This window comes from Takifugu flavidus, chromosome 1 (genome assembly GCF_003711565.1).
Source record: "Takifugu flavidus isolate HTHZ2018 chromosome 1, ASM371156v2, whole genome shotgun sequence".
NCBI lineage: Eukaryota > Metazoa > Chordata > Actinopteri > Tetraodontiformes > Tetraodontidae > Takifugu > Takifugu flavidus.
Window position 1 is genome coordinate 24,401,660 of NC_079520.1, and position 25,761 is coordinate 24,427,420.

A 25,761-nucleotide genomic window follows, 5' to 3' on the forward strand; every position below is an offset into this window, starting at 1 on the left:
TCCTGCCTTGATGAGTGTTTGTATAAGAGCATTGCATTTAGCGCTAATGTGTTAGCACCCAAATAAGCCCCCCCCCCACATTAACTTTTAATTCCAGCTCAGGTCTTGGATGATTATTAATGATGAAATTGTTTTTCGTTAACACCTTATTAAATATAATCAGACGAAAATTGCTGCCGATACAGGCCTTAACGCTAACAAGCCTCAGCAATCAGCGGCCCCGCACAGCGTGATAAATTCTATTTTGTGCTTCCAATTATTCAGATGTGCACATCTGGCTTGCTTCACGGGCACAATATTCCATTTAGTGGAGCGCAGGTCCCATAAAGTTCAAACATTCCAGCGCACCATTTGAAAATAAGGCTCTCCGGAGTGCTGCAGCGTGATACGTGATGGTTCCTTGCTAGCACGTTCCAGCCAAATAAATCAATATGCTTTTATCATAAGAATTCATTTAATTTCCCCACATCTTACAGAGCCCCCCATCTCTTCTTTTATGTAGCCGGAGCAGTGCGAAAACGCTTGTTAGCCACAAATAGGCAGACGTTTTTTCTCCCAGGATCCAAGAAATATGTTTTTGAAACAGTCAGAACACACAGGTTGGCGTCTTATGCCTTTATTAGTAAAGTGCTCAGTCTATGTGTACATTCTTATTTACTAACATGCAATACTTAAACAACCAAAATCTGGTCTACCGTTAGCATGGATGAAGACGTCGCAACAATAATCTCATAGAAAAAGAATACAATGTCAATTCCAGTATACGCACTGAACTTCAAGTAATGCACACATTTTTAATTGCACAAAAGATTTTTTTTTTTCCTTTTTTCATGTCACAAAAACCAAATCGTAGGACTAGCACATTCACTGGAATGGTTTCAGAGTTAGCAGACGTTAGCTTGCAAGAAGAGAGGTTGCAGTTTCTATTGTGGGAGCTGTATTAAAAGGCCCGTTAAAGTACATTCTACAGATTTTCATTAATAATGATCCTGCTGGGAACGCACATCCTGTTCGGACGTGTGTATTTCCTGTGTGTACTGGTAAGATTTTCAAAACGACAACGAGCTGTTGAAATGGAGGTAATTTACACTTGATTTATATACAGAAACCACACCGAATGGATTGAAGGATATAGTAAGACATTTTGGCAAATGCGTAAACTAACATGTAACATGTACTGTACTAAAATTTCTGAACTACTTTTTGACTGACGTCAGCAGTTTTTCCGCCAACAGGGGGCAGCAAATGCGTCATTGTATGTTAACTATATCCAAACATTCAATTACGCATCCAGCAGGCACGGAGCGACTTGTGCCTCCATCTGGAGTCTGTTTCAGGTCACCCGATGAGTAAGTAAGTCTAATATTAGCTCTTCGTCATCTGCTGAGAGATTTGGATCTTTAAGCGTTAAATGGCGCTCGAGCCCATGACGCCGTCTTGCCTGACGCTTGTGTCATGTGGCTCACAGCCAGCGTTGTTTTGTTTAGTTTATACAATTATATTACGGAGTTTAATCCCCACTGTTTAATCCACCCGAGTGTACTAAATTAGCATTTTTTCAAACTGTTCTTTATGACATGCGAGACGACAGGAATGTCAAGGGAAAATCAACTTTCCTTATAAAGCAAAATGACCTTTTTACAGTTTTGATATGGATTTAACAGAAAATAAAGCACTGGATTGTTGCCAAAATGTCAAACTACTCAGGATTCTGTTGTCTTCCCCTCACGCTAAGACTTTATAAAGCAGCTCTTCACATGATACAAAATGATTTATAATCTCCAGATGCATAAGTGACGGCGGTGGGACAGGACAGGAAGTTGGCGAAATTAAGCTACCTACGGTGGAGCCGTCGGCGTCTTCTGCTTTTCTGGATGGCAAAACAAACAAAAAAAACCAGCTCTTTTGCTCAAAAACCAGAGAGGGATGAAGCAAAGAAGCAATTACACAGGACAAATATGAGCGTGTCTCATCCCCAGACCAGCACCTTCCCGTGCCACCCCGGTCCCATCCCAGAATCGTTTTGGGTAAAGGAAAGCGCCATCGCTGAAAATCCCAGACCCTCGGCGTCGGGGGCCCCTCCGAGGGGGAGTCGGATGGCATTACCAGATGTATCCACCGTCGTCTGTCTCGCCCTCCTCTTCTTCCTCTTCCTCCTCTCCAATGTCCTCTGCCTCCTTCTCCTCTTCATCCTCCCAACCCACGCCGCTTCCAAAATCCCCAGAATACCCGGCAACCTCATCTACATATGGAAATAAACATGGAAATATAAGCGTTTTGTTTTAATCCATGATCAGGATGGATAACCTCTCTTTTTCTATGGAGTAGTATAAATTTCTGTGTAAATTTAATCCTAGCTACCTTGCTTCTATTGAAAGATGGAGTATCATATATATGACGTTATGGCTAAAGTGCCCTCTAGTGGCCAACAAAAACATCTATACTGTCAGTAAAAGGGATCTGGCGTCTCAAACGGAAAACAAATTGTTTTTCATAAAGCTGAGGTCAGGTCGTGAGCCGATGTTTTAATGATGACTCTCAGGGTCCATTTCCAGGCAGACCTTTTTTTCTTATCTATGTAATGACTGAGATGTGCTTTTAAACGTTGATCCTACCGCAGTCAGGGTTGCCATGGATCCTGGAGCCCATCAGTTCCCCGCCATGCTGGTCGACGCACCAGCACTCCCCCCGGCTCTGATCGCACTGCACCTTCCGGTAGTAACCGTCCTCGTCGCAGCTGGGAATGTACATCCCTGCAAGCACGCGCGCAAGCCCAGTTATAAAATATTCATAACCTCTCGTGCGTCGCCTCGGCTGCCACGCGCCGAATCCTGCGACGAGTGCCGCACGAGCCGGCCTGTCGACACCCGCGTTATTGAACCCGTGATGACACATTCAGCCCGAGAAGAGGCAGAATCATGGCTACCGAGGAAACGTCTCTGCGTGCCTGCGCCATCGGGCCTGATCCCACTCGGCGCTTTAGCGCGCTGTTTTTGGCGGCATGTAAAAATGTAGTGACAGCCTGGGCGACGGTGCTCCGCCGCTTCCGCCTCCCTCGGGACGGCCTTGTCAAAACCCGCTGCTAAGTTCCCTTACAAGCATGTCTGCCGAAACGCAGAGGGAACACAAACAATCAAACAAGTAGGCTGAAAAGCAGCAGCGCGGCATATTGAGCGAGCTGGGTAGATACTGTGGCGCGGGCTTTCTGCGAGAGCCAAGCAGGAGCATTAGCCTTGTTCTTTTCAAAGCCAGTGCTGCCCCCTAATCCCACCCCACAGCCTGATTAGCGCCTAATCCTAGCTGTGCGCTTGTGATCTCTTAAATGAGCCTCCTCCAGCTTCTAACTCACTATAGCGAGCGCCGTGTTATGTAAGCGCCGCATGAATACCTGGAGCAATGCGCAGCGGCGCTGGATGGAGGACCAGGCTGGTGCTATATGGTGGCTGAATCGAGGCGGCGGTTTCTTTAATCAAATTCATCCTGAACTTTAAAGTTCTGTTATGACGGATGCGTTTCTCACCAGGGTTCATCTTGGCCGCTCCCTGAACTTGGATCCTCTCCAGCTCAGCGAGGCACGGCGGCTCTGTTGGAATCAAATAAGAAGAAGCGATGAGAGACGGCGCCTCAAACCGCTCCTTCCGAGCCCCTCTTCAATCCATCTTCTTTGGAATTTAACTTCTTTTGTCATATTGATTTGCTTAAGAAGTCTAACTATTCCCCAAGAGCCCGGGTGATGGTGGGGAGTGCAGGTGAAAGAACATAATATATAGTCAGAGAGGAAGAAACACAGGCAGAAAAAAGAGAGACAGAGGCTTTGATTTGACCCCCCCAAGGTGATAAAAATATCCCGGAATTCTCTCTGAAATAATCCACAAAGCGATTTCTTTTTCTCTGGCATTCAACTGAAATTTGCAGACTCTTTTCACATTTTCAGTATTACTATAAAACAAACAGGCGGTAAACATCAAAGAATCGACCTGGGGGGGGGTTCAATAGAAAGCAGACTAAATGACCAATTAGCTGCAATAAGTGACAAACAAATGAGGGGAGCTGCCGTTGTGTCACGGAGGTCAAATGGATGGATCCTGCTGATCATTTCCCATTCCGTGTCACGTCACTTCAAAGAGATAAATCACCGCCATCACTTCAGCTGACATTAGATGCACAATAATGGCCAATCAGACCCGGTTTCGAACCATTCTCGCTGCATTCGTTGACATTTCAAACACCTTCAGCACTACAGCATGGAGATATTTGCAATTATAACCACATTACAGCTCACAAAAGACTGTCCTCGCACGCCGCCGGCGATTGTTCTGATATGGAAAAACAATTTCGTTGCGTCAACGTGATGGAGCGTCGCTCCAAAGAGAAGCTTCAGCATCCGCTTGATGGATAACAGGGAAACCGGGAGCCGCTTCACAGCCGCGCGCTTCGACACGGTTTCGCAGGCGTGGAGCAGATGGCTCCGACGCGCTCGACGCGAACCGAGACTTCTGTTCATTACAGATCAAAAAACCAGATGTAAATACCAGCGGATCAGACCGAGCCAACCTAGCAAAGCCAGGAAAGGCACTGAAACGTGTAAACCAGGGTGGTTTTTTTGCTATCGCATTTCTAAAGACATTAGATCAGACTAGTCCAAGACTCTGATTACCCCAAATATCGACTTTTTTTTCCAGCCCAGTGTCTAATTGGAACAAAAATGGTAAAAACTGACTGATTATACGCCACGCGAATGTCACTAGACCCTCATGGTTGAAGGTCAACCCATTCTGATTGTAGATATATACAATGAAGAATGCAACAATAAAGGTGATATTGATTTTTGACAAAGATCCAAATACTTTAAAGCAGTGTGTATCTATTTTAACCTCTCTCTCTCTCCATCCATCTACGTTGCCTATTTATAGCTAACTGGTTCAGGCTGGGCTCTCGCTCTATACACTCACTTTCTCTCCAGAAGCACAGGCACCATTCAGCCATGGAGATCTTTCCATCCTTGTAGGTGTCGCAGGAGTTAAAGAAGGGTCTGATGCAGACCTCGTACTTGTCCAGGTTGATGGCCGTCAGCTCGGACTGGTCCAGATACAGATCGTTGTTGGTGTCCAGCTTGGAAAACATCCAGCCGATGGAGTCCTTGCAGCTGGCTCCGAGGCTCCTGTCCAGGGCTGGCGGGAGAAAAGCACCTTCCTCCACGTCTCGTCGCAGGCACAGAATTTATGGGAGTGCGGTGCGAGATGCTAACCTGAGCTAGTGCCCGATCCAAGCTTGCCGGAGTTGTTCTGCTTGGCGTTCCCATGGAGCAGTTGGAACCAGTCCTTGAGACGGTCGCCCAGGTCCGCCAAGTCCTGGCCGGTGCAGCTGTCTGAGGGACCAAAAGCAGAAACGACACTTCAGAGTGCGGCTTCTTAAAGTTCTTTGTATTGTGTAGCGAGGGGACTGAAACACGCGGCTTTTTCCCTGTCGGAGCTGCTGAGGTGCACTTCAATAAAGCGAAAGAGAAGAATTCCACTCTTTTGATCGACTGGCATCTTAAAATGCCCAAGTTCCTGGATAATCAATACAGTTTTGGCTGCATTGATAGAAAGTGTACACTCTAAATAATTAATTAGCACATGATTGAAGAGCTGCACGGCCACACAGGGGAGATTCGGATAACAGTAATCTCTGAAATTGGTGAGTATTGATCCAAAAAGTCAAGCACTGGGTTGATTAGTTCTCTGAGAGTATTGGAATCCTATTCTGCGCGGCAGGCCCACCACGGATGGAGCCGCGCTGATATTCCGAGGAGTAAATATGGTTAAAAGAGACCACTTGCCACGTTTCGCCTCGGTAATTGTTGAGGTTGCGCAGGGGCAAAAGCCGCTGCACATGACGCTGAGGTCTTTGCCTGTGAGGCAGGCTTGCTGCTCCAGCTTACACTGCAAGAAGAAAGAGAGAGGGAGGCAACGGAAGAGAGTTAAAATATTCATGGCAGCGAGAGAGCGAGAGAGAGAGAGGGAGATTGCTCATTCAGATGGGACACTGCACTCAAAGGCAGCAAGAACAAGCTGTCATTTACAACCGCCTTCCCCATGCAAGGTCAGAATTAAAAACTGTACGTAAATCAATAAGGAGCCCTGACGGCGGGCAGCGGGCAGCGGGCGGCGGGCAGCGGGCAGCGGGCGGCGGGCGGCGTCGCCGCTCAAAGCCACGTCAGTCATTAATCACCAGGCCGAGTTGAGCCGGTGCGCTCGTCCTTCCCGGAGCAGTGATGGACTGTGCCGACCTGCTGCGCCCACGTACTGTATGTGTCAGCACAGCAGGAAACTGCACTTGACTGGACTCCTCTCATTATTGAAAAAAAGATGACACAGCCACTTTCCTTTTCTTCCGGCTCCTTTCTTTTTTCCACCAAGGCAGAAATCAGCAGTGAGGGGAAAAAGAAAAATGATCCTGCTGGCTGCTTCTCGGTGAGGAGGGACTTATTTTACCTCAGTAGCGTAGTTGTGTCCATCAGATCCACAAACAGGAGAGGTCGCCGTCACGGGGCAGGATTTGCAGCTGCCTTCATGGCCCTCTGACTGCCCTGACTGCCTGACCCTGAGTAAGAAAGGGAGAAAACCCACCTTAGGGGAACAGTTCTCATGGATATTGAATTTCCACAGCATGGGAGCTAATTAACTTAGCTTTAATCTACTCGATTTCAATATGAGGTACTGGAATTTTCGACTGTGAACAGAACCTTTCTGCTACTGAATAACGACTTTAGTAGTGGAATTATGTCCTTCTTAAGCAGGTCCAAGGCAAGTTGGGAGGGCCACAGAGGTCCACAATACTCCAGAGAGGAGAAATGGAAGAGCTTCCACCCCCAAACATAGGTGTTATGAAGAAATCTTTAACGCATTTGTGTTTGCGGCACATAGACGCTCTCGTTGCTGCACTATTGTGATGATATAATACTTTTGGCAAAGTCCTCACCTCGGCAAATTAAGCCCTTTATTTAGACAACGATAAATGAGTGTCGCAGCATGTGGATGTTGCAGGTTGGAATAATTCACTCCATTAAGTCTCTTCATTACGAAACAGTGCTCATTTGGTTTTCACAGTCGAGCAAATACAGAGATCTATCTATCTATCTATCTATCTATCTATCTATCTATCTATCTATCTATCTATCTATCTATCTATCTATCTATCTATCTATCTATCTATCTATCTATCTATCTGAGATTTTAGATGTGGCCACGTCAGAAGAAAATCTGGCTGTAAAAGTTTTTACCTCAAAGGCCGTAAAGAAATCTAGCGTCAACATTAAAGAACTGCTGAATTATTAATGTTGAAAGGGGCCTGGGGCCTATACAAAGTACATTTAGTTACTATGGTAACTGCCCTTCGTCCCATTGGGGAAAAAAACAGTCAAAAAATGTAAGGTCAGTTAGCAAGCGCGGAAACCACAATGTTATATGGTTTTTAGCGTTTTCAGTCGTTCGACGATCGTCCATGTTCCCCTCGGGACCGACTTGCGTCCACATATTTAATTAGTCGCAGCACAGCGCTGATGTTCCAGCTAAAACTGCATCCCTCTTGACTCACGACGCTCTCTCAGCCTGTTGCTATTAATCAATAGCTTGACGAGCGCACACTGAAAGCTTTTTTTTTGACACCATTGACCGTCTTCCCGCTGAGCGTCCCTCCGCTTTCAGCGACCTACTTTTGCTCCAGTTTCCTGCGATTGACACACATGGCCCTCTGGTAGCCCTGCGCCACGCACACCTTATGGCGGCTGCACTTGACGTTCTGGCACGGATCCTTGGTGGTGTCCACAGCTGAACAAGAGAGAAGGAGAGGGAAGAAAAAAGTTAAACGACGCGAGACGTCGACTCCAGCTCAGGTGCTGCATCTATTTTGGAGAGAGCTTCGGGCTGTTTTTCACTCATTTTGACACAAAGGCACGCAGCGACAAAGCAACGCAGCAGAAAGCAGCAGGTTTATGTGCTGTATAATCAACTTCGCCGTGTTTACATTGCAGGGAATGATCTTCCATATTTACCAAACTACCTTAAATGCAGGCAGGCGCAATAAAAATCAGGGAATGTCTGATGACAAATGCTCCGGCAGCGTGCACAAATGAGCACATTGATTTGCCGAGCTGTCATTAGCGAGGCAGCCCATCTCCACCAGCGCTGCCGGCCGTCTCCAGCGGCCGCCTCTGATTGCGAGGAGCTCTGACAGCACTGATTGAGCGTCTCTTTCTTTGTCACATCTCACTTCCCGCGTGTCAACTTGTCCCTCTCGCATTCCCTCCCTCCCGGTTGATCACTTTCCTCTCCTCCCCTCTCGCCCTCCTCATTGTCTCACGCTGCTTTTCCTAGGAGCTCTTCAACGCCACACTCTTCCCAAACAGCCACGCTGGGCCCAAAATAGCACCACGCCCTCCACCTTCCTCACTGCCACCCGACACTGACCGCCACGCTGTCGCACTCAATCTCCGGGAGGCCTCGGAACCCTCAAAGGATCAGATAAATATAAGGGAGAGTGGAGAGGAGCAGTCACCCGGAGAAATTTAAGCTGTGAGATCCCGAGTCAGCTTCGAACAGCTGCTTTGCAGTCGAGGCGGTAAACAGACGAAGTGGCTAACAGCCAGGTTCCTGCAACATTAGAGTCAAAGCGATGTCAGGGGAGGTGTGAGGGAACTGGTATATTGCTATTTTAGCGCTGGCAGAGTCTAGAATTAATGTGGGTGGTGGTGAGCCTGTCGTGTTAATGACTGTTTCGACTAAACTTTAAAGTTATTAATTTATGTGAGCCAGTCGCGGTTTTGTGGTGTCTAATGAGGAATGTCCACATTCAATTGGTTACATAATCATGAACAAAAGACTCTGAATAACTCGTGTAAATTGTTAATGGCCCTAATTCAGACAATCTTCTGGGACATCCTTCTATTTACACCAATCCGTCACTGCATGGCTCTGCAAACACGCCCTGGATTCATGCATTCAGGTGGAGGCGCATTGAGACGCGAATCCGGCATTTTTTCCAAACAAAGTAAACCTCCTCATGGCAACGGCGCACCCCAATTGGCGCCGATCTCCCTGGTGGAACAATGCACGCTGTCAGAGCGCAGACACATCTTGTTGTTGAATGGCACAAAGAGTAACAGAAACACACACACACTCCAACTCACCAATTCTGTCCCATTCAGGTAAAGTCTACATTATGGAGCCCTCAACATAGTATAATTTTTTTCTTCAGGAAAGTCTCACAGATCTTTCGGTAGAGTTGGATCATATTTAGAGAGGCCAGGATTTCTCAATAAGAACACTCCAGGTGCCATTTTCCTGAAATAAGTATACACATTAAACTTTAAGTATCATTGTTATACACTGGAGAGGTGAAATGGTGTATTTTGTGGTACCACCACACTTTCAGGGGGACCAAAATTTGTCTTCTCCCCCCCTTCATCACTTTCTTGAGCTCTGTGAATAAACAGCTTTAAATTGCAGAAAGTTCCATCCGAAAGGTTAATCGCGCCCCCATGTTACACATGTTAAAGTGCAGAGAAGTCTGAGAGGTCCGGTGAAATGATTGAATTTAAAATGCGTTTGCAAGCGAACGCTTACAGATTTAGAGCCGATGTGATATGTTGTCAGGAGCGCGAAAACGCATTTCATTTTCGGGGGAATTAGCTGAAAAGACGTTTCTTGAGAGCATAAATACAAAGAAAAATTCAGCTTTGATAAAAGATAAAAAGATAAAAAACTTCATTTGTATAAAATAACCTTAGCATTGACTTTAATCATGACCGCTTATATGAACAGCAGTTCTCAAATCCCAACTATTTCTTGATTCTCTTACTCAAATAGGGTCGGAATCGTACAGCTTGGCTAGCAGATTGGTTCAGTCTCTGAAAAATGGTCCGGAAAAGCAGCTTTTCCGTAGATGAGGATTACTAAAATTAAGAGTGACTTCTATTCCACAGGCTTCAGGAAAATATGTCAAAATCCATAAAACCATTTATCACCAAAGGTGTGCTCATAACTGTTTTTATATTTTCGGTGTTTTTAATCACACCGTCAGAAAAGATTTTCTCGATAATTGTTCCCATAGAAACACAGCTTAGTGTTTCTCGTACAGTTTCAGATGTTTCTCTCTCGACGCTCCCACATTCAGTATTTATGAGTCCCCTCGAGCCTGCCTTCAAGCTGCAGCTCCAAACCAAACGTGTCTCGAACGCAGTACTCCTGTAAATCTCCTATGGACTCAAATTGGAATCCAAACATGGGATTTGATTTGTACTAAAGATCAAACATGGGCCGTTTTTTCTTGACAATTCAGCGCAGGGCTGCTCAGTGTGAGAGCCATTACGGGTTTGAAATCCTTGTGCAACCAAGAGGAACAAAGGCTATCTTCACTGCCTGTGTCAGATGATTATTCCTATAACTATGCTGCTATCAGGACTGGAACACGATGGCTGCCTCCCCCACAATATGATCTACCCCGCCGCCTGTGCTCAAATCTGCATACTGTGCCGACCCAAGCAGCCGGTGACAGGGCCGTCCACCGAGAGTCCCCACCAAGTATTAATTTTACATTTAAACCACCCGTGTGTACATTTAATTAAGTGTTACTTTGGGAAGATCTGGACAGAGTTATTGTGCTGAGAGGTGAAATAAAATATTAAAAGCATGAAAGAGATGAACCCATTGGCAGAGTTAGGTAAATTAGTTCTGATTGGAATCACAATTACTGTCATATTAGAGGAGTCTTTTATAGCCTTGACTTTAATTGGCGGTTTCTGTTAATGCAGCCTGGAGCTTTTATCCTGTTCCAGTGGATGAATTAAACGAGATACCTGCGAAAATCTCCCGCAATAGAAGTGAAATGACAGGCTTATTTCTTTTTTAGCTGTCAAACCTTCCTTTAGTCGCAGTAACTGCCGCCATGTTGTTTCGGAACCATCTTTAGAGCTCGACGGTGCAAAAGCACGCTTAATTTCTCTATCAGCCTCCCTAAAGGGGCGCCTGAAGTCTCCTTTTAGGTCTTTTGTTCTATTCGCAGCTTGCAGGTACAGCGTGTCGGAGTTTTCTTCTGCCTTGTCTAATTTGCAATGAAGCGGGCCCCGATCAATTAGGTCTGCAGAATTAGCCCCAGTGGGAGCTGGGACGGGGCTGAAATCAATGGTATTCAAATGAACATCCTCCACATTACAGCAAGCGAGGCGTTTTCCTGAGACTACATTAGTCATTCTCCCTGTTGCAAGAACAGATGTCTGTGATAACATGGGGAGATGCTTCTCCTCACATCTTCCTTCTTTGATGCAAAGTTTGGCGCCTTTTAAGTGCAGCTGCATGGGTGCGGAGCACCAGAGCTCCTCCCACCTTCATCTCACAGCAGGCTGCATGAACCTGTTCTAGCAGTTACACCTCATATAAATAGATAATATAAGTCCTCTCATATCCTGACCTGAGATGCTGTCCTGAGAATTTCATGTTTCACTTCTTTTCTGGCAACTCGATCAACCTGCACCGACCCAGATGGCTGCAGTGCATATTTTATATAAAATCATGCTCATAATATTGATATATTAGGGATAATGTGAAATCACTGGCTGAGAAATGAAACATTAAAGGTTAAACAGCCATTTTTGGTGAGTTGGATCACAGCTCTGATTGAGTGGGGACTTGGAACTGGCTCGGATCTCAGAATTTGCTCATCTAATATTCGTGAAAAGCACTCCGACAACCCTAGTTTCGCCCCCAAAGTTAAAGGCAGCAGTGTTAGCATGTGAGCTGGAGCAAATATATTTTAAGATAAGCCCCATGTGCAACACATGCTGAAATCTGATTGGTTACACAATTAAATCAAGATACACTTCAGTGAAGTGGTGGCCAGATCAGGAATTTAGTGTATAACATGCTAAAAGACACTCTTGCTTTGAGTAATTTAATTTAAATGGTACAGTAGAAGTGTTTTTAGTCGCAGATTTAATGTATGTGTAATTCTCTACAGACATAAAGAGCACAAACTTATTTTCTCAAGGTGAAATTAAAAAAAACAACCCAAAAAAAGACCCCAATGGAGGAAAATGGAGCCTAGTGGGAGTTCTGAATCCAGCCCTCAGCAACAAAAGCAATTATAGCCAGCGTTTTAAACTAATGGATCCTACTGAAGAGTGCAACCTCACCTTTCCTGTGAATCACCACCTTTTTTCCCACCTAACACAAGCTGCGACACCTCGGTTCAGCGCTCTCCTCCTGCTGGAAGACCTCGGATAACTGCAGCAATTAAAACAACCCGACGCTTCCGCAACATGCACCACGCTGCTTAATATGCCTTGAGTGGACAGACTGCACTTAGCACTGATGATTCAAGCTAAATCTATAGAGCATAATAGTCTTTTGAAACAATTTTGAATAGTCAGTCATGCACACGCTCCAAAAAAGGTTCCTAATTGAACATAATTCACCGTCCTCTGACTTACTTTCATCAGACGCCGTGTTCTCCTCCCCATTTTTGACGTAGTCATCCTAGAAAGAAAAACACATTCAGATTCAATCGTTCTCCACACAAACGAAAACGTCTCGCTAGATTTGCCGTGTTTGAATAACACAATGTCTGCATGTACGAGGGCAGGGCTCGGCTTAAGAATGGAACCAGCTGCACATGTTGATATGAAAGCACCCCCGTTGCTACTATAAATTAAACTTCCTCCACTCATCTGCCTCCATCCGCCATATCTGGTCTTTCTAAGATGACGTGAAATTGACAAAAATGTATCCATCTGTATTGTAAATAATGGAGATTTATTACAGCGGATGGGCCGTATCCATATAAGCGTGGAAGCGCCTGACAGTGAGCTGTAATTTCTCCAGAAAGGAGGCCTGTTGGACTGTAGCAGCTGCGTCTGAGCCGAGCAGAATCACTGAATCAGCACAGCCACTGGCTGTTGGCTCTACAAACCACTCGCAGGAAAAACACACACACCCCTCTGCCTCCTCATTCTTAACTTCTATTAAGTCCCTCTAATGTTCCGATGGATCCAGAAGCTCCAGCTCCTGACTGGTCAGACAGGAAGTCGCTGCTGCAGCTCTAAAGCGTGACAGGCGCCCTGCAGATGTGTTGCCGACCCGGCACCACTCGGGTTTCCTGTCGCATGGATAGAATCGTTCGCTGGGTTCCAGCGGAGAACCGGTTTAAACTGTCCACATCGACGCTCGGCGCTGCCTTTATCGACGCCTCTCATTTGATTCCACGCACCTTACATAACGCTGATGTCAAGAGGGGCAGCGGGCGCTCGGTGTCCTGTGAATAGATGCTCGAAGCCCATTGTGCGCCGCGGCCGTGCATTTTCCAGTGGAATCCCCAGCGACATGCTGAAACATACCGTTCTCTCTAGGGAGGGCAGGGCCACGATTTTAACTCCAGCTCACGCCCTTTGGCTTTTCTGAAGAAAAAACTAAATAACGATAAATGACTTGAAACTCTCGTCTGTTCTATTTTAGTTGAATCGATGAGGAAGCCAATCCAAGCGGAGAATCACGGGTGGCACTGGTATCAATAACATGGATTCCCAGTGCTACCCTGTCCTCTCCTTCCTCTTGCATCCTCTTCCTATCTATCTATCTATCTATCTATCTATCTATCTATCTATCTATCTATCATCTATCTATCTATCTATCTATCTATCTATCTATCTATCTATCTATCTATCTATCTATCTATCTACATCTATCTATCTATCTATCTATCTATCTATCTATCCATCCATCCATCCATCCATCCATCCATCCATCCATCCATCCATCCTTTATTCATTTTAGGTTTCTAATAGTTTGTTTCTTCCAGTTTTATTCAGCTTATTACTTATTTTGGGCCTAGATCACATCGCATTGTTGAGTTTTTGCACCTGCACACATGAGCGTGTGCACGTGTGCATACGTGCACGTGTGCGTGTGTGTATACCTGGGGATGTTTTGATATGATTCTAATAGAAATTCAAAGATCCAACTCCGCTGAATTCATTCGGAGCCATTTCTGAGTCTGAGCAGAGGGGAGCAACTATAAAGGGTGTCGGTTTCTGCCGGGCACCGGGCCCAGACAGGACCCCGAGGATCGGCTCTGGTCTGTCTTATTCTGCTCTGAGGCTCCCGAGTCAGTGAAGCTGATCAAGCACAAAGCTGACGGCAAGGGTGACACTTCTTTTACTGCAGCTTTGAATGCACACATGCACTAAGCTGGAGCCAAACATGATTCAGAACACTAAAATGGGTTTTTCATGGAGAATATGCTGTGGAAAACAGACATCCAAAGAAATACAGGCAGCAGATACAGACCAAAATTACAAAAGAGACACTAACCTCCACTTCCTGTGGCATTGACAAGCAGCAGCGGAGGGGGAAAGAAAGAGAAAGAAATGGTTAAAGGTGATCATATACAGCACTTTACAGTCTTCATTATCCTTGCGTCACTTCGCAACACTTATGGCAGCAGTAAAACTGTCGGCCCCTAATGCAGGATGATTGCAACTACACGCCTCGGTCTCGCTCGTCTCGGAGGACAACATAAGACATTCACAGAGGATTATGAGCGCCTATTAACGGAGGATGATCTGCCGCCGCTTCCCCGAGCTGGCGAGGATCCCGATCGCTAAAGGGCTCATTCTGTGGCAGCGTTAGCAAGGAAATGTTAAATGCCAGGCCTCCTGCCACTTCAGCGGTTGTGGATAAACCATGGAGTTTCCTCCTTAGTTTTGACAGACATAGCTCCTATAAAATGCAACCTTGTGTTATCAGGGGAGTCCTTTCTTTTATTTATTTTTTCTCCCCTTGCCTTTCACCAGCTTGGCGAGGATCCAAGAGTAGCGTACATCAATAGCCACCGCAGCCTCTCCCTGTGTGTTTCATCATTCAATGCCCTGGTGCCTCGAAGAGAAATGTAGCACCGCTTGCTTTATTTCAGCAGCTCAGCCCTGTAAATAAACCTCATTCTTACACACGCCGGCGCTCTCGCGCGCACAGTGCTGCTCCTGTCCGCTGTATATCACAGCAAACAATTTATAGGCACACAAGGACGAGCCAAGAAAACCAGGGAGAGAACTGTTGAGGAGGAATGTGGGGATTTATCTGGGAGTGACAGTAGGGCGCCAGATTTCCATGGAGATGGCTTCTTAATGGCGAATATTTTGCCCATAGCAGTGTCCTGCCACTACAAACAATATATACTATAGCTTATTACCTTCAGATTTACCTCTTTGTTTTTCGGGTGAGGGGGAAAAGAAAACTTGTCATACGAAATCGAGGCCTTTTTGCAATGATGATGCTTGTTATAGCAGTAACGGAACATTCAGGGTGACCCCAGTTGAGGAGGGACGATGATCTTGAGTCAGTTTTTTCTTAAAAAACAAAAAAAAAGTCATCATAAAATTCTGGTCTCTTGCATCAGATGTGGTAATGACTTAATTAACTGGTCACAGCACCACCGCAATTACCCCGTCCTCCTGCTGCACGGGGCCAAACGCAGCCTGGCAGGGTGTCCTAAAGGATGGGGCGCTTATCTTCGCCCAACAGCAGCGTGGCAGCTAGGACGCTAGTGTGACGCTTATCCTTCACCAAGGTTGAAAGCTAATGCCTTCTCATCAAATCCCGGCAAGGCTCTCAGGAAGCCCACATAAGAATCGAAGGGGGGGGGGTGGAATCAGGGGCCAAATTGGTATGATATTCACAGTGACGGTCCCCTGAGTTATGTGGTTGCTATCACACACACACCACCTCTCCTGCCATTTGTCTGCAAGGCCGTGACGCAGCCGTTGTAAAACAGAGCCAGGAGGCTAATGGAGCTTGACTATCCAGATGCTGCAACTGCTCCTCCTGGACCGCTCACCAGCGTTATAGTGACAGCATTCTGGCCCCCAGCCTGGCTGCCATCCTTTGGGGTGACGTTGATCCCGAACAAGCCCGGGCTCGTGTTACCTAGGTCACTGCACATGCACACACCTGGTTGAAGCATCCTACATGCAAATCCCCCCTCCCCTCTCTCAGTTTACTGGTTTTTGTATGGAATGAAGGAGATCTGTGGCAACTGCGATAGAAAAGCAATTATTCCAAATTTAAAGTCTTTGGGAAGAAGCGGTGATGATGCCGGAGAAGATGTCCAAGTATCTGTGTCTCTATCTATTTCTGTACACTTGATGGATGACCAATCATTTTCCATGAGTCATTAATGTGCCTACGCTGACACTGGGATCTGCGCATGATTAGGCAGCAAAGTGCATGAGTAATCCTACTTGAAAATACTTCTCAGTTTGAAAATAAATCAATCGAGAGCATTTAAATGTGTTGGAAAGGTTGCACGAGACTGAACAACAGGTCTGTAAACAGACACGTGAAGCCCTGTTGGGCTTTAAAGGGTAATTTAGCACTCATAATAAATACACATTCATAGTTTCCAATTAGGTTTAATCATATTTATGGTATTTTCTTTGATTTATGAGTAGATCAATGTTGATTATACAGTGTTCCAGAATGACCAACTAGGGCTGAATACTTTCCTATTCATCCCTCATTAGCCAGAATTTAGTTTCTTTTGTGAGTCAGTTTCCTCACTAAATAAATCAATACATAAAATCGAAGAAATAGATCAATAATCGTGAATGACCCGTTCTAGTTCTGTCAATGAATCAGAGATTTAAGACATTAATTACGCAATTCAGTAAATGAACTTTGGTTCGTTCGATATTAATCTCGTTTTTGTCCCTCGTCTCTCAACAAGTGAACGCTGATGACAAACGGACCCAAGCTGGTTCTCGTGTGCACATTTTTGACTTTGTCAAAACGTAATAGAAATGCAAACGTATACAAAGGAGCTAGCAGAGGAGGGTGCTTTAAAACAGAGAAACTGGAGCAACAATCTGGTTACATGGTTCTAACTGCTGCTCAGAGAGTAAAGGTCAAAGGAACAGACACATTTACATAGGACAGTTCTGCATGTCCTCGCCCTGCTGCAGCGCTCCATGTTGCGCCCGCGGACGCTTTGTGTGAAAACATTTGGAGCAACGAAAAGGATCCGAATGCCTACGTCATCCACGCGGTGCAGTGGAACCTTCGGCGTCTAATTCTGACCCCTTTTTCTCTCAATGTGTCCAACCTGCCACGTCAAATTCACTGCGTGACGCGTTGCACATCTAACGCAATAAACAAAGCAAATGTCTCCAAAGGAGCAACCTTGTGGAGGTGGACTGTCCGGGTCATGTCTATTCTCTCCTCTACCTCTACCTCTACCTCCACCTCCACCTCCACCTCCACCTCCACTCCACCTCCACCTTCCACCTCCCCTCTCCTCTCCTCTCTCTCCTCTCCTCTCCTCTCCTCTCCTCTCCCCCTCCCCTCCCCTCCCCTCCCCTCTCCTCTCCTCTCCTCCCCATCTCCTCTTTCACATTCATGTGTTTGTCCTGATAACTACTGTAAAAATTAGCCACGGCCCCACCCCCACAACGCTTCTTAAAGTTCCCACAAATGGACACAGCCAGAGAGCCTGCAGCCAATCTTTACTCCTCTCCCTGTAGTTACCAGGGACCAGCAGGAGGCCATCTTGCTTGTCCTGTGTCATTATTGTGCCTCAAATCGGCGTGCTGGGGCCACTGTGCCGGTGGAAATGTCTTCCTCAGTTTGTTCCCCACTGTCTTTGAAAACGATAGATAAATGGGAGAGACACTAATGGCTCAGACCAACCACAGATTGAACCACTTAGAAATGCATTAGCGTTCCGAAATGATGCAGCACGTCTTTCAGCTCCAACCTGCTGGCTGTAGAGACGTAAAACGGTGCACTTTCACCAAAACATCCGGCAGGATTCACAGAAACAGCCTGGAAACATATTTTAATATTAATCTTTTGAGTTTGGAACAATATCTTCCCGGATCGCGACGAGACGTCTGCCCAGTCCCTGCTATGATCAGCGTTGTCGGAGGCGATTATGGGCTGGATAGAAGAAAGAAATGAGAATATCACCCAGATGAAGTAAAAGAAACCCACAAAGAGATCAGGCCGCTTAAAATCCGAGCTTCATGTCGGATCAAATTGATCGCGTGTGCCTGAATGCTCGAGGGCCAGCAGGCGAAGGACACATGTTCTTTTAAGAGGTAAGGTGCTTGTCTGCAATGCAGCACAACACAGCACAGTCTGCAGCCATATCTGCTCATTGAAGCTCCGGCTTTCTAGTTTGAGCCACCATATTTGTCCTCGCTACCAAAACCAGCTACAATCAGGCTGAAGCTATTTTTTTTAAAATATGAAACAGCGGTCTCAACTTCTCACAGGTTTTTTTTTCAGCTGCTGCTGATTTTGGCTAATAAGACATTTCAGGAAGTTGCAACACAGACGTGTACATTGTTCCCCTCTCTGGAGGCTTAAAACAAGGCCCAGGCTGAATTCTGCAGCAAGCTCGTTTTTTATCAAGGTGTTGCTCCTGTGTGGTAAAACCGCAGAAAAAAAAAGCATTTAACATTCTACTGAGCTGAGCAGAACCCGAAGAGGCTCTGCGACATCCCATCGTCCCCGTCCCTCCCTCATTTGCAAAACAAAGATGCAGAGAGGGAAGAGGCGCGCTTCCAGGTTGAGCTCCACAGCTCCACGCCCCCGGGGAGCGAGCGGCTCACACCGGACCATCTTCCCTGGGTTGAGCAACGCTGCCTCTGCAAACACCAGCAGCAGCAGAAGGGAACAGCACAAAAACCTCAGAAAATTCAATATCACCGCGTCGTTTCACGGCCACTTTTACGCTCGGACTTGATTTCAAGCTGTACCTGCTACCTGTTCAGCTAGCTGATGATGAAAGTCCCCAATATTTCTCATCGATGTTGAGTCCGCTGATGCTCTGGAGCTCTGCCAGCGTTGAAAGCAACAACTGTGTTAAAGACAAGGTAATGAAGATAAAAATCCAAGCTGAAATGCAGGAGGCCCGCGGGAGACATCTCACAGGGGGTAGTAGAGTTAAATATGCTGGCGAGATGATTGCATTTAAACCCCACTCCACCCAAATCTGCCATGGCAATGAGGACAAATTAGGTTGTTGTGGCAGCTGATAATGGCGCTCTCCTGCTGTGGCAGCGGGATATTACAGTAAAACAGGCGTCCGCACCGAGGTGTCACATTAAGGCTTTAGGGAGGACTTCATCACATATAAATGAGATTCGGTCTGGTCTTTCAACTGAGGAAAGAGCTATTAATGCTTTATCTCTGCACCCTATCACTTCTATATGATTTGCTTGATTGAGGTCATTTCAATATGACTTTGGAGAGAGGATCCATTGCGGTGCCTACACGGCAAATTAACAGCAAACTAAAACACACACACACATACACACAGCAAGAATCTGCCACCAGCCACACATACTAAATAAAGCTTTTCCGGACGTGTGTCCTTGACACCTCTGTTGCCGTGACAGTTAATAGCGAGAGGCTCGTACAGTAGCTCGGAAACAGGCATCCATCTTGTCCGACACTGAAATCGCACAGAAAAGCGCGGTTGGCCATCCCGGGGCAAGATCACCAGCCGTCTGACCTAACTGTGCACCGTCGGCCCGCCGTTTCAAGAACGTGCCCACGTGATCTGAAGGGAAGAACGCCCAGTTTGACTTGGGCGCTTCTTTTCCAACACAGCTGACGGAAAGTGGTGCTGGAGCTTGAGCATATGCCTTTAGCGCAGCTCAGTTAGCAACGACAGTGATGGCGCGCGTGTGAAAGGCATGAGACAGAACTGAATATTTAGCATTTTTGACAGCTTCATCAGTAACTCTACCGAGATAACATATGCTCACGGGAGACTTTTTAGGCTTAATAAATGCGGATCTACTGGATATAGACTTGCCGTGTCCTCACATGTGAAGGGTATATTCAGACTTATATATTTATTTCTGGCCTTGTGCCTGTGAGTGATAACAATAAAGGTCAAAGCAAATGCAGACGACGGGGGATGGCGTCGCCGCAGAGTGGCAGAGGATTTTCCCTGGTGAAAACAGCCCCTGATGGATTCCTTATCGTCACGTTCCTTATGTCTCTAATGATGTGTCACATTTTTATCACGCCAGCCTGCGGAACTGCATTTGCGTTAATCTACCCTTTTTTCCTCCCTTACATAACCGGTGAAACACAACAATTAAGCTTTTCCAGGATGCCGTTGGCATCCTGCGCAGCCAAATTATTCGCGGTAACAGACGAGACCTTAATGCGTATTCTTTACTCCATTAATTACACTGGGGAACACAGTTTTTATTAGGTTAGGTCTGACAGCAGTCTGACAGCAGTTTCAGCTAATTTGTGGGTACGGAATCCAAAACTGATCTTAGTTTTTCTCTATCACGTCAGGTTTTTGAACTATATGATCACTTATAGTTAAACGTATGAATATGGATTGTACTGACATTTTGGGACCTGCACAATCAAGTTGCCACATAGCTGGAGATGAGTCGTAATCAGCTGTCAATTCTGGCGACAGCTAATCAGCGGAATGTTGCTTATCTGGAGGGGAAGCTGTGGAGAAGTTAACTTGACACACTAGAAAATAGCTGAGTGCAATTTTGGAATCAGCGTGGCAATTTTATTTTTAATCAGCATCAAAATCTAACTCAGCAGAATTTGTTTTCTCAAATTGTCCCCCAGTTGTATTCACATCTTGTGCACAGTGGGTTTGTTAGCATTTAAAATAGTGAGCATGTTGAGCATGTTGTCATGAAAACCTGAAATTCAGTAGGTGTAACAGTATTGAAATATCTTATTGTCTTTTTTTTTTAAATTAAAAACTGTTGTGCCTGCAGGTGAACTCACCAAACGGGAGGTGATCAATTTAAAGCTGTATTAAAATCCACTTATAATGCTAGACGACGCTATCCTGAATGTACTTCCTGTTGCTTAATCACCGATTGGGTAGCGGTTGCTCTTCGACGTTAGCCGCTAACGAAGACAGGCAAGCTCCTGTGCTCGCAGGAAGGCGTAGAGGAGCTTCACCGCCATAGAGACGACTCTCAGGCAGATGCCAGTATAAATAATGCATGAACGATTGAGCCAGAAGAAGAACCTTGGAACAGCTGATTATTCAGCCCGATGTTACGCCAACCTGCAGAAAAGTTAACAGCGGAAAAAGAACGCGGCTCGGGCCCATCATGGCTCCCAGACTGTGTGTTCATACACTGATGCAGGAGGTGCAGCCAGGTTCTGTTCGTTCAACGTGCTGTTCTGCCCCAGCAAGAAGGGCCCTAATGAGGGGAGAGACGTGTGGCAGTTAGCTTATGTGCATTCCTTGCTGCTGCTCAGTGCATCCCTTGAGCTTTGTTGCATGAAACACTTACTGGAACACACCGAGTCCTGTTTTCCAGAGGAGCCACAACGCAAAAGTAGCTCCTCCACTCAATTAGGAGTCCAGCAACAGGATTTTCACCTTTAGAGTTAGGCTGGAGCGGTTCACACACACGTCCCAACGCGTGCCCTTAACACACCAGTTAAAGGTGAAATACCTCGTTTTGCCGCTGCTGTTGACCTTTTAATCTCATTAGTGTGCAAAAAAAAGATTCACAAATATCACTGATTGCCTGGTGCCACCGTCAGATGCACAAACACAGGCGGGTTGTTTTCAATCGCTTGGGGTTAAAACTGCATATCCTGTTCTCTCGGCCTGATTTTAGATAGCGAAAGGCTGGTGAGCGCAGCAGGTCGCTGAGGTTGAATAACAAGAGGCTGGAACCCCATTCGAGCCTTTATCCCCCGGTCAATCTGTGAGTCACCGCGATCATTGACCAGGTCATCGCAATCATCTCAATCAGCGCGGCGGCACGGGAACTGACGCTGATCCATAACTGTTCCGGGCATCAACCTTTACAGGGCCACGATGTGCTCGTGCTGTGGAGGAAGAGCGGCGCCATGATGGTTTAACGCTTTTATCCAGAAAAGGTAAAATCGCCATCTCCTGTCAAGTGTGGCGCCCCCCCCCCCCCCCCCCCCTTGAACTGACCCGTCGTCTTGCATCACTGTGCGCGATCAAAGCCGAGATCAATATCCAGGGAAATATTTAACACGGAGTACGATTAAGAAAATCTGTCTTGTCGTTAAGTACCCAGGAATTATAGATGGAAAAGGCTTTGGATTCCAGTTGGCCGAACGATGCTTTGATACCCCCCACTCATCATTAGCGTGTTCTGGACAGTGTGTATTCAAATGTGTCATGTTAGCTCCGTGAAGGGCTTTATATGTCATTTTTCCACGCGTGTCACAGGTCTTGACGGTGTTTACATTCATTCAGACGAAATTATCTCAGTCTAAGTGAACGAGACAGTTGCCAGCAAAATCTAGAAAATCGGCCTTTTCTACAATTTGTTTGCGGCTTGGGGGGATGGGGGGGGGGGGGGGGGGGGCAACACTATTAAATAGCCGCTGATTTCAGTTTCACGGCTCATTTGTGACAAAGGAAAAGCTAAAGGTAAAAAAAAGAGAACAGCACAATTATAAATAAAGCGCCAGGCAAAGTGAGAGGAACAACCAGAGCTCGTCTTTCATCACTCTTTGTTCGTTTTCACAAGCAAATGACCCCCGAAACCGTTAACCTGGAAAAAAAACTGTAATTTTCCCTCATTAAAAATGTGGCTGGCAGCGGAGCAGGTGCAAAGCATGAAGGGAAAAAAGGAAAAAAAACAGCCCTCAGATGGTGGACTGAATGCCGGCACAGCTACTTAATGAGTTACTTCTTCTCAGAGGTTGGAGAGATGGAGCCAGGGGGGTTGGAGCGGAGAGGGGTGGGTGTGTGGGGGGGGGTATCTGGCTGTGAATGCACAGCTCAGTATCACATGCTTAAGCAGCGGCCCCGGCGCTCACCCACCTAAACACAGCAGCCCGGAACGTGCAAAAGTCACACCGCTCCTGCTCAGGTCGGGGAAAACCAGGAGATGGATGAAGAGTTGGAACATTTGGACGCGAGCGAGGCGTTCACCGCTCCTGTAAAATGTCAGTCCCGGAGACGTTAAAAAGACGCCATATTGCGTATCGCCCCGGCACCACCTGCTGCTGCAGCTGTTGGCCGCATTGCTTTTCCTTCAATACTCACTCATTAAGACTTCCTGCTGGATAATACACTAAAACCCGTTATAACACTGTAGTAAGCGTGTTTGTACCACAACAGCCGATCCTCAAGCGGTGAAGAAGAACTCTCTTTCCTGCTGGTTTAAAATAACAAGAAAATTCATTCAAAGGAGCAATAGATTTAGTTCTGACTTTGGCGTTTCCTCTGATAATCAGGGGCTGATAACTCCACTGGGGGTGGGGCAGAATCACAGATGAATATGCAACACAGCAGAGACGCCATTAGCCGAGTCTCCGTGCTGTCAAGCGACCAACCTCGTTTCTGTGCTTGTGTTTCTTTAAGTGAGCCAGGTTAGAAGTCCAAGGTGATGCTTCTCTAATGAGCGCACGTGACTCTTTTTCTCAGGGTTCTTGGATTGTAGCCTTTCAGCTCTCGTTCAGCGCGATCTAAAAGTGAGTTTTTCACCTTGAACCTTTGCTCAGAAGTCTCGGTGTCACTAAGCTGAATCACAGAGAATTTCAAACTGGCTTTTATCCTTAAATCATCTTTAAATTCTCTATGATGATCTCCCTGTTTTTGATCCTCTTTTTCCCCCTCTGGAGCCAAATTTCATGCCTTCATTTCACCTGCACGTATGAGTTCTGCCTGACACAACGCTGAATCCACTGAGTGGACTACTTATTGACTCTATGAAGTGAATAGTTTCAATGTTTTAGATGGCTGTTTCATTTCAGGGGAGGAAAAAGATGAGAGATGAAGTCAGGCTGCTTCAGAAAGGCTGTAAAACAGCTTCAGCCGGCAGCTTCTAGAGCCTTCAGCACACTGTCAATAAGAGATAATTGTAATTCATTAATAAATTGGGTCACAGGTGTCTTTAATGGGATTATTTAAATGAGAGGATGTCACCATTAAGACCTGCAAGGCTGCACGGAAGGACATTATTTGGTGAATCTTTCCTGAGTGTGTTCACAGCGCCCCTGCTGCTCCATCATTCCGAACAACAAAAGAATAACTCCAGTTGGATAATGAACTGATCTCTAACAAACCACCGCCACACAAACTCCTCTGATCTGGCTCCTGCAGGAAGGTTCGGGTGTTGCAGGATTCTCCAGGACTTGAACCACATCTCTAAATACAATAACATACTTGTATCATTGGGACAGACTTCAACTAATCACATCATTTTTTAATAAATCACCTCAGAGAATCAATAGACTGTTAATGTAAAGGCTGAATATTGACTTGTACCTGCGGGATATGGAGGAGCAAAATTGGCTATAAAATAACGGTAGACAGATGCTTCTGCAGCGTTTAGATATAAATATGATTTTTTTTAGTAACATAGATGTCCAATCAGGCTTTGTCAAAGCTCCGGAAGCCTGTACGTGTGAAATCCACATCTCCGGGCACTGATAGGTAAAAACCAGAGCCTGAGAATTGTTTTAAAGACTTGTGCGAAGGTGTTTTTTCGCGAACCAACAGAGGAAGAGAAAGCGTTCGTTCCAGCGCGTGGTGGTTAATGTCACAAGACCGGGTGACAATTCTTATGTTACACGGATTTCACGACAAAATGGTCATTTTGCGCGTATTTGCACTTGAGAGTCACAGTTCACTGCGCGTAACCGGCCGAGAAAACCGCCAGCGTGGACCCCCCCCAACGACCTCTCCAATTATCGCCAAATGCGCTTTTGGAACAAGACTGAAAACGCGCAACTTACGTCTCTGAAGCGGTTCCAGTGTTTGATCTTGCGGCTGTACTGGGAGATGGTTGACAGCCATTGCTCGTCTTCCATGAAATTCCCGGCTTTCCCGGCTTCTTTCGCACTTTTCACATCCACCTGGAGAGAGAAGCCCGCCAGCAGGCACAGGGAAGCGACGAGACGCGCGGCGACCATGTTGGCCGAGCAGTTCCAGTTCAGGCTGGGATGGATCTGCTGTAGATGCTGCTGCTGCTGCTGCTGGAGGTGCTGGTGCTGGTGGTGGTGATGCTCCTTCGCTGCGCACCGCTGCTTCTGCTGCTGCTGGAGAGAGAGACAGACAGACAGACAGAGAGAGAGAGAGAGGGGAGAGAAAGGGGAGGGAGGGAGGAAGAGTTCAAGATAAGATCCTGCACCAATCATCTCTTTCCGCTACCTGCATTTATTTTGGGCTTTTTGATGGGAGAAAAAGAGATTTTTAAAATGCATGAGCCTAAAAATGCTGCTGCAAGGATGAGACATTTGCGCCGATCGGCAGTCACGTTGGGCGTCTAAACACTTTAAAACCAGAGCAAGTTCAACTCTGATACATCTTTTGTCATCTTTGACACACAGTAAAGTCAGTCATGGACTGCATCGAGCACGTTTAAATCGAACTGAGCGTCACCTAAATTTCCAATTCGTATTTTGAAGATATTTTTCGGTCCAGAAGCTTTAAACGTCCGCACAAGGCAACTGTGGACAGCGCAGATTGCAGGTTGTCGGGCTAATTTTAAATCTGAATGCGCACCTCAAAGCGTTCAATATTGTTGCCACGTTGCTGGAGTTGACGGGTCGATGCCTGGAGTGGGTCGTTTAGTAAATTCCACATTGGAACAACAGCAGTCGGCTGCGAGATGCTTTTCTAAGGCAGCTTGTGCTTGTTTGGTCTGTCAGATTGAGATTAGAAGATCGATAACCGACCAGAGTGGTATCAATCTTTTGATCTGAGTCTCTGACAGATAATGAACAAGCATAT

At 46.2% G+C, this 25,761-nt stretch overlaps 1 protein-coding gene across 3 annotated transcripts; it reads right to left on the reverse strand.

The window, feature by feature from the left end:
* Window positions 1-600: 600 nt before the first annotated feature.
* Window positions 601-25,085, reverse strand: LOC130521919 (testican-2-like). Of its 3 annotated transcripts, none has more exons than XM_057025805.1 (10): window positions 24,765-25,085; window positions 12,467-12,512; window positions 7,697-7,811; window positions 6,477-6,585; window positions 5,821-5,924; window positions 5,249-5,376; window positions 4,953-5,171; window positions 3,521-3,583; window positions 2,616-2,753; window positions 601-2,242 (listed from the first exon to the last, which is right to left on the reverse strand). In XM_057025805.1, the coding sequence occupies exons 1-10, from the start codon at window positions 24,939-24,941 to the stop codon at window positions 2,103-2,105; spliced, it is 1,239 nt and encodes a 412-aa protein (XP_056881785.1). In that variant the 5' UTR covers window positions 24,942-25,085; the 3' UTR covers window positions 601-2,102. The 3 variants fall into 3 exon arrangements, with proteins under 3 accessions (XP_056881785.1, XP_056881802.1, XP_056881794.1); XM_057025822.1 differs by having other exon boundaries at window positions 5,249-5,364; window positions 5,818-5,924; XM_057025814.1 differs by having other exon boundaries at window positions 5,249-5,368; window positions 5,822-5,924; window positions 24,765-25,083.
* Between the last annotated feature and the right edge of the window lie 676 nt (window positions 25,086-25,761).